At 35.2% G+C, this 9,605-nt stretch overlaps 2 protein-coding genes across 2 annotated transcripts; both read left to right on the top strand.

The window, feature by feature from the left end:
* Positions 1 to 563: 563 nt before the first annotated feature.
* LOC120346483 (prostaglandin E synthase-like) lies at positions 564 to 3,474 on the top strand. The gene is made up of 3 exons (XM_039416237.2): positions 564 to 791; positions 1,384 to 1,466; positions 2,954 to 3,474. Exons 1-3 carry the CDS (start codon positions 669 to 671, stop codon positions 3,198 to 3,200), a joined length of 453 nt encoding a protein of 150 aa, XP_039272171.2. The 5' UTR covers positions 564 to 668; the 3' UTR covers positions 3,201 to 3,474.
* Positions 3,475 to 3,613: 139 nt separating this feature from the next.
* Positions 3,614 to 7,379, top strand: LOC120346482 (uncharacterized). The gene is made up of 2 exons (XM_039416236.2): positions 3,614 to 4,768; positions 6,341 to 7,379. Exons 1-2 carry the CDS (start codon positions 4,502 to 4,504, stop codon positions 7,037 to 7,039), a joined length of 966 nt encoding a protein of 321 aa, XP_039272170.2. The 5' UTR covers positions 3,614 to 4,501; the 3' UTR covers positions 7,040 to 7,379.
* The last annotated feature ends 2,226 nt before the right edge of the window (positions 7,380 to 9,605 follow it).

The raw sequence follows: 9,605 nt of genomic DNA, 5'->3' as shown, positions 1-9,605 counted from the left end.
ATTTAATTTAATACTCGATATGACTGGTAAGTAAGCGTGGTAACTGTGTATGCTTCACCCTTCCATCACATTTGTCTTGTTAGAGTTCCTTTAACTTAACATCAAAAAAACGCACAGCAAATTATATAGTCCATAAAATCTTGAAAATTTTTAAAATTGCAAATGGAATTTATCGATACTATATATTGTTTTGACCTTCACATATGTATTAAATGAGCAATTACTGATTAAAAACAACGAACTTGGTTAAAATATATTGAGAACTGACTTCATAACGAAATTAAAATGTAAAAAGACTTTATCGACACTCCGTGTATCGAGTAAAACATTTGGGAAAATATTATTCCTATATACCCTTATCTGGGAAAATAACAAATGGAAAAATGCGAGAATGTAACCATCATTTCTTGGTTATAATCACTTAATTTTAGCATTTTCATTTCATACGATAGTGCCAAGCCGACCGTATCCGAATCGGATCAAGTAGCAAGTACTATTTTAGATAGCGCTTTAACCGTTTTACAGGTGCCAATTAGATTTGTTTTACCGCTTTAGAACACTTCAACCGCATATGAACCGAAGCGTCTGCTTGGATTGCAAAAAATGAAAGTAATATTGAATAAGAAGTCAAGGACGGTAGTTTTCGCAAATAGTCACGATAAGTAAGCATGTTGAGCGTAAATAATATTGAGGATGAACTTATTGCAGACTTTGGGTTTTACGCGTGCATTTTGTTGTTGGAAATTGTTTTCATAAGCTTCAAAACAGGACAGGCTCGATTGAAAAATAAGGTAATGTATTTCTCAAATAATATTTATGCAGTCGCGCTTGTTTTCATATATATACAGTATTTATCACACAGAACATTTTGTTTTTTCGTATATTTCCAAATCCAATGCATTGGTAATCAGTATATATTGTGGTATTTATCATTTATTTTCTGATGGAGCGTGTTACCTTTCATACTCGAACTTGGCACTAAATAAGCAACCGTTCTAAATCTACTGTTCTGCTGTATAGAAAGGTTTTAAGCTTTTGGTTTGGTACAGCGTATTCGATTATTCAAACTGAATTTATCCAAACTCAAAATCTTTAGCTTAAACTACCATCGCGATTGGATCTAGCAAGCGACATACAATTGCGCTATAACCGCTTAAAATCTGATAGTTTACGAGAGATTTTTCAACATCTGTACTATTAATATTTTCTGCGTTGTTTCACCTGGTTAAATTACCAAAATGGTGGGTTGGGGGTAAATGACTTTTGATCGATTCTCTTATTTAAAAAAGTTGAGTTTTTAAACAAAATTTTTAAAATATTTGGTGTATACTTATATATACTAATATTCCGTTTTTATCTTTTCAAATATTTTTCTTTTTTTAGTCTTTCGCTACTCCGGAAGATGCAATACGTCGAGGAGGATTGGAATTTTACAGACAAAATGAGAAAGTCGAACGTCTAAGAAGGCAAGTTATAATACCACATAGAATTATGAATACTGTTAAATATGTATAGAAATAGAGCTGAGATGGGAGAAATTGATGATGGTCGTATTAATTTGTCCTAAAATTGCAATCAGCTTACTTTTAAGCGGACTAAACTCAAATTTCTATATTTCTTGTAGCCCAAAATACAATTGAAATTTAAAATGCAACCAAGCGTCCATGGGAATGCAATTAGATCTCGATGTGCGTTTTCGAGAACAAGCCATCTAATTTTCGCATTGCTCATTCCTGCTACTTTCCTCACTATCGCGGTTTGCCACAAAGGGTATAGCATCAAAAAGAACTTATTTATGCCTGCATAGTAATATGGGCTCATAACTGAGTTAAGATTACTGTTTTAGCAATGAAGTCAGGCTGTCACCCTGAAAATTAAGAAAAATATATAGGATTTTCTGAAAACTGTTTCTTTAATGTCGAATTCACTTACAACGGGTCCGCCTATTTTTATAAAATCCTTCCGGACTTATAGCTTTATATCTATAGCAATACAAGAACGTAATAATAAAATTACACACTAGCGCTACATAACATGACATGCTTTACAATTCAGGGGTCGGCAACCTTTTGTCGCTCGCGGGCCAAAACGAAAGGTTGCAAGTCATTGGCGGGCCGCACATATTTTTAGAAAGTTGAAAACCGAACGGATGACCGATGAATCACATTTTTTCACATAGATCAAAAGTTAAATTTTATGCAGCGCGTGAAGACTGACCATTCGAATATTTTCTGCGCCATTAAACCATTTGCAATTAGCATCAACTTTTCTGCGTTTTGTTGTCATTTGTCTAAATTATAATTAAATTATAGGCTCATTAACGAGTAATTGTGAATTCAATACTTGTTACGTTATAATATAATTTAGTCTATGCGTAAATTCTTTTGCGTAAAAGAATATAATCGATAAAAGAGCTATTTTGTTACAATAATTCAGTGAAGCGTCGCGGGCCGGATCTGGCCCGCGGGCCGTAGATTGCCGACCCCTGCTTTACACGAATAAATAGATAACTTTCGAAACGCTTAATAAAACTCTTCTAAAACGAAACAAAATAAGAACGGGATCTCGGATTACCACAACATTCCAATAACGGGGATGCCTCTGCTTCACTTTATATACTACAAGACTAGGCTTAGCATACGTCCCGGTTTGCCTGTATAGTCCCGATTTTGACAATTCCCAACGTCCCGCCCAGTAGATTCAAATGTCCCTATTATGCATTATGGCAGTCAGTCGTTCGCTGTACTGCCGTTAAACTGTGCAAAGTGCCGGAAAGAAACTGCACTTTTTCCAATGATTTGAATATTACTAATAATCATATGAGTTGAATATTACTGAGCCCCGGGAATGAAAGGTTGTCCAATCGGGAATGTTTCTGATTTTTTGTCCTATAAATAGGGTAAGCCTATACTAGACTAGTGGATTATTTTGTGAATCATTTCATTTTGAACAGAATACACCGTAACGACTTGGAAAACATTCCAGCTTTCCTGTTCGTGTCAGCACTTTACATCTTGACTGGGCCTTCGCAGTTTTGGTACAAAATTTTGATGCGCTCTTACGCCGTCTCCCGGATCTTATACACCTGTTCATATATGAATGAATGGAGAGCCCCTGCCCGTTCTGTGATCTACTGTGTTGGAATGTATTTAATACTGTTGCCCATGTTGATTGTTGTTCTTTATGCTTCTCTCTGGTAAATGACAACATATTTCTTGCAAGATATAACATGTAACAATAAAACCATGTAATTTTAATTGGATACTTTCGACGTACGGCGAGTGATAGACATGTTTTGGTAATTTATCATTGGGTCATATTATTATATATAACTACTGTATATTATTCTTATATAAATTACATGAATTGTGTTGGGAAAATTACATCGCTGTATGGCAAAGTGTTGTCTTTTAAACAAAAATATTTCAATAATTATTTGTTAGTGTGACAATAAAAAGTGTACAAAAATGTCAATTGAATTGTATTTTGGCTGCAGTAGAATTTTGGTAGTATTAGGAAAATTCAACTGTTGTGTTGACTTATCCATCCGTCTGAAAGTTGGAGTGGTACAATTTGACTCGTTTAATCAATTGCATTGTGAAAAATCTTTTTATTTTTTTTCTTTTGGAGTTACTCACATTATGTCCCAGTGCCCTATTGTTACTAAACTGATATTGAAATGATCTAATTTATTCTCAAAAGCGTATGACGTAACAACAAAATTATCATTCAAAACAACATCTGCTTTTCCAAAAGTTTCTGTACAGTAAAAGATATCTTCAAAGCTTTCGTTTGATTTTTCTGAAAAGCAAACACGAAACAATAGTTTGGAATCAGCCTAAGGTGTATACTAATAACGAAATGTGTAAAATCACCATGAATTGTAAGTTAACAAAGGTTATCTAAATAAGACAATCATTAGTTCTTATTGATAAATATAGGATCTATTGGAAGCGATTCTTTTTTTACTTGTAAATCATTCGTAAATCGATATTTCCCCAAAATTTGCAAGTTTTATAACAAATAAAAGGAAGTTTAATTTATCATTTTTTGAAAAGTTTTAAGCACAAAAGTAACTCGATCACGAAGCATCCGCTTTATGTAATGAGTCGCTTATTTGTTTTCACTTCTTGTCAAAGCCGGAAAGAATAAGGAAAAATGAACCATTTCTCATGCGTGGGCAATAGATAAAATAATATAGACCATGCTTGATCATACATGAGGGCGTTATTAATTAAAAAATAAAGAACGGATGTACAGGCGGCCTAATTTTTTTATAGGGAGGTCGCGACTGTATACATACAATATTATTCGGATAATATTTTTAATCTGCGCATAAGCTGATTGCGATTTCAAAGATAAAAGGATTTCCAAGCACAGCCGTATTACAATTTGATTAATTGTACGATGTGATTTGTCGCTGAGCAGGAACCAGATTTATGCAACTAGTTAATCAGAGCTTGATAAAATACTCTACATTCGGTGACTGCAATTCCATAGTATGCATGTTCATACAAAGGTTCCACATCAGAGCGTCAAGAAAACTCGAAACGATATCTTGCCTCACGATGGATCTACGATAGCCAGGAGGATAGTATGCTTCATGCAAGCTGTGTCTCAGTCTCATAACGTCAGTAAGCACGCCAGGTCGAAAATGACACCAAAATTCGAAAGCATGGTAGACGTGGGATGTGGTGACGGTCATAGTTCAGCCCTATTCGCGCCCTACTTCAACAAAGTGACGGGAATAGACAAAAGCAAAGCCCAGGTTTGTAACAGTTTTGGAAAGTTGATTAAATAATATGATGAGTACAGTATAAATAAAAACCTAAAAATAAAGTTAACCAATAAAGGCATTTTGTTGCACAGGCATATATGCTCTGGGTTGGATTAACCAATAAGCAATATAAACACGTGCTTAGGGCACCACGAGAAGGGGGCACCATGTAAACTTTCATAAACGAAATTTCAATGGTGCCTCACTTTTAACGAAATGCTTTGCGATGGTCAAACGATACAGACCTCAATATTGGCCCGTTTGGAATGCACTTTTAATTATTATTTTTTTTAGGAACATTTCACACCTTTCTATAATTGTTTGTAAGAATGAAAACTATTTCCAAAAAATATCATCAATCATAATTTAGCCTTTAATTAGTAGTAAATACTGCAACTTATTCAGAAAGCATGGAACAATAGTTTCATTATTTTTATCTTATACATATAGGACACTAAAGTCGTAACGGCTTAGGACCTCTAAAAGGCATGATCCGGCCCTGCATCCACTTGATGTAAATTATTGAATTCAAATTAACAATAAAACATCAGATAATTAGAAATTTCTACAAAGCCTTGAATTTCAAACCTCGTTCAATTTATTTTGTGTAGATATTTATCGCTATCCAATACATGGCCAATCATATTGAATAATGAATTTCATTCAAAATGGGACAATTTGATAGCAATTTGAAAACATTAGCTTCATGGTTACAGCAGCGTCCTTTGGTACGTCTTCCTGATAAATGAAGTAAAATAGTTTAGTTTGCTATATAGCCGCAACTTGAACATACAAACTTAAAATTGCTCCAAAGTATATTACACAGCATAACAAACTCGCCAGAGATAGCCTTAGCAAAACTTAACAAAAGAAAATTTAGTAATCAGAAGTTTATTTCATCACCATAGTGGAAGTACAATTTGTTTGAACAATATGAAAAATAACAAGAGAGCTACGCCCAAATATATGGACACGTTAACCAGAGCGAAGCAGTATTTACCTTTGACGCCACCGGTACCCACAAAAAATTCCGAGTTTCGCGTTGAAATAATTTACAGAATCAAACCGGACTACCAGTGTTCCCATGGATAAAATAATACAGCGAATTTTTAGACGAAATATCAGATTTCATGCGAATTTTAGAAATAAATAAAAGTGATAGCCTTCTGGCAAAAAAAATCAATCTTTACTCACTGAAAATTTCAAAGCAATTGATCCAGTATTCGAAGAGAAAAGCGATTTTTTAAAAATGATGGAGACAAATAACAATAACAACATAATATTGAAACGATCGTTACGTCCACTAAACGTGTCCAATAAGTAATAAAAAACATAAAAAATACTGTCCAGGGTGAAAGTGGACGCGTCACCCAATATTAACAGTAATTGTCACAGAAAGGGGGGCGGGGGGTCCATCAATATTTATATATATATCAGGAAAGTCAACGTCAACGAAAAAATAAAAAATAAAATGAAATAAATGTTCCAAAGTAGTTTGTTTATCATTATACAATTCGTATATGTTCCATTTGTATTATATCGTGTTTCGCATTTCATTTTTAGGTTATTAAAGCTGAAGAATACGCGAGAACATTAGATCCAAAGTCATCCTCTTGCCTTCAATTCCAAGTAGCTAGCGGAGAAAATATGCCTTTGAGAGACTCCAGTCAAGATTTAGTTTGTTTTTCAAGATCGTTTCACTGGATGGAACTCATGTCAGATGCAATGAGAGAGGCAAGGAGAGTCCTGAAACCAGACGGATGTCTCGCTATGTACTGTACTGGTTTTCCAAAAATTAGTAAACAATTATCGCCCGATGAACACGCTAGCAACGTTACAGTAAAGAAAAACAAAAAAGCCAACGAACTATTAGATAACTTTTTTCGACACGATTGTGAAATACATCCACGGTCGGTCTTAGCTGTAGATGATAAATATCAAAAAATTTATGAAGCTATTACAGTTGATCACGAACCGCGCAAAGGCAGCAAATTTATCATTATAGACGACAAAAACCTAGCAATTCGTAAAAATTTTGTGACAATTAGAGAATTTGCTCAAATGCTACAATCTTACGCTGGGTATAGATGCGCAAAAATTACTTTATCTGAAAGCAATTCTCAAAATGATCCACTGAATGATTTTGTAAATAATCTTAAATCAACTTGGTCAGTAGACAAACTTCCCAATGACGAAATATACCTCGATATAACTTGGGATGTATCGTTGATTTTATCGACAAGACCAGCCAAATTAAAATAGAAAAAAGGTGACAATAAGTATTTGTTAATGTGACAATAAAAATTGCAGGAAAATGCTAATTAAATTGTATTTTGATTACAGGGGAATTTTAGTAGTATTAGGAAAATTGAACTTTTTGTTGACTTACATGTCCATCCGAAAATCGGAGTTGTACGATTATTGCCTCGTTTCATTTGCGCTGTAATGAATATTTTATACTTTTACTTTAAATTAAAATTTTATTTTATTATTATTTTTGTCTATTTTCTGTTACATTGACACTGTGAAATATAATATTCAAAGCATATTTGAGAAATGATGTATTAATATATGTCTGCTCAATGTCCGCACACAGCACCCTTGCATTATACCAATACCACCACTATGGCATAGCGGGGCGATTAGGAGTTAGTCTAAAGCAGAGGTTCCCAAACCAGGGGTCGCGACCCCAAATTGGGTCGAAGTGATAAGTAGGTAGGGTCGCAAACAGGTGGGTCGGTGGGGTCGCTGAGATATGGTGGAGGAAGGATACACAAATCATCTAAGATTTGACAAACCGTGTTAAATTTAGCAGTTTGTACCATGGCTTACTATAAAACAGGCTCATCGCGCATCACACCGGAACGTAGTATGTGTACCAGGTTAGGATTAGCCCATACTTTCATGTACAAATACTACGGGACTCACTTGGCTAGTCGCCGAACTCGTAATAAAACTAAAATAAGGTAAATTGAAATAAAATTATGGCATAACTCTAACCTGGTACACATAATACGTTCCGGTGTCCACCATCTTTTTCACATACTTCATCAAATTTTCTAGTATTCAAGGCCAGCATTATACTAGGCTGATACATAAGAGACCGAAAATGTACACAAATGATAAAAACCTTTATTCTTAGTTTTTCCAAATTCCCCTAAATCAGGTTGGGATATCAAATTGCATTTAATCAAAATTATCATGTTGTACTATTAAAGGGCATTCTATTGTTCCTGGAATATAATTTAATTACAAGTTAGCGTTGGGTTAGGGATGACGCTTGCGTAACCTCGGTGTGTCTGGCTTAATAAGATTATCAGTACACAAGACAAAAATGCCTAATTTAATAATTTTAAATTCTAGATTCGTCTTTGTTCGACCTCGATTAATCGCCGCCTATCTATTGAGAAAAATCATTTCAATTTGTTTTGCTCCTTCACGCCGTTTAGTCTAAACCAGTGTTTCTCAAACCTATCTTGTCTCGGAGCACCTACGCTTTTCATCTCGCCTCGTGGAACACAGAAAAAGATAAAACTAATAGAAAGAAAAATCATGTGCATCAACTTGCACAACCGGCTTACAACAGCACCTTTTGAGGCTTCGATTCTTGTCCTGCGGAACACTCCGAAAAAGCTCGTGAAGCACAGTTTGAGAAGCGCTGGTCTAGACTCTAGACCAGTGCTCCGCAACTGGTGTGCCGCGGCGCACCGGTGTGCCGCGAGACGATGCAGGGTGTGCCGCACAGGAATTGCAACTTTTCCTTCATTTTACAATTTTTTTTATCCTTTGGTAATTTTACGTTAGGTTACGACTCTACTCTACTAACGTAAAGTTAACCTGCTTTTACGTTAGCTTTAGCGACACCAATTCAAATTTCTGACCCCCCACTGTGCATTTGTGACGTAACAAGGAGTAGGCCTATATGCCAAGCAGATATATTGTAAAGCATATTGTCGATACGACTGGATCCGAAATCCTTTCTCAACTAGTGCTGAAATGTCAACGAAAGAATTACCCCTGCGTATTCGAAAAAATTTCTTTGAAGTAAGAAATAACAGAACGCTAAGACTGAAATTCAGCGAAATTCCACTTGATGTGTTTTGGATTTCAATTCAAGAAGAATATAGGCACATTTCCAATGCAGCTATTGAAATATTGCTCCAGTATACTTATATGTGCGAACAAAGCTTCTCCTCTTCATTACTGATCAAAATTTCGAGTTGCTCTTTGATCCTAATATAGAGAGATTGGTTGTGCTAATTAAAACAACCACAAATCTCTCATTGAAATATGAACATAAAACAAAGTTACACTTTTTTTTTCTGTTTGTTGTGGTGTGCCGTCGAATTTGGCAAGTTATATAAGTATACCGTGTGCCGCATGTTACAAAAGGTTGCAGAGCACTGCACTCTAGACAAAGCCCTGTACAATCATACACTGAATGATAAACAAAGAACAACTATTTATTTGGATTAAAATCATTTCGGTTTCGCTTTTTTAACCAATTTATTATTATCATGTAGTCTATGCAGTGATGGGGTGTGATTTGAACACAAGATGGCGATCTGGTGGGCTGACACACTACCTGTGCTATAAATGAGATAATGCTTTTTCGATTCGGCTTCCGTTTACAAATATTTGAGCATTGCTATCTTGTTTTAATCGGAGTTTTTGAACCATTTTACGTTATGAAACAAGGGTGGGCAAGGTTTTTAGACCAGGGCCCAACCATTTTGCCTATCTAGGCTGGCGAGCCATGTAAGCGAGGCGTAAAAAGTTAGATTTCATGAGCAATATTTACAGTGTTACAAAAGCGAAAGTGGTATAC

This window comes from Styela clava, chromosome 8 (genome assembly GCF_964204865.1).
Source record: "Styela clava chromosome 8, kaStyClav1.hap1.2, whole genome shotgun sequence".
In the NCBI taxonomy this organism is placed as follows: domain Eukaryota; kingdom Metazoa; phylum Chordata; class Ascidiacea; order Stolidobranchia; family Styelidae; genus Styela; species Styela clava.
Note: the sequence above shows the minus strand (reverse complement) of the source record. Positions and strands in the feature narration are given on the sequence as shown.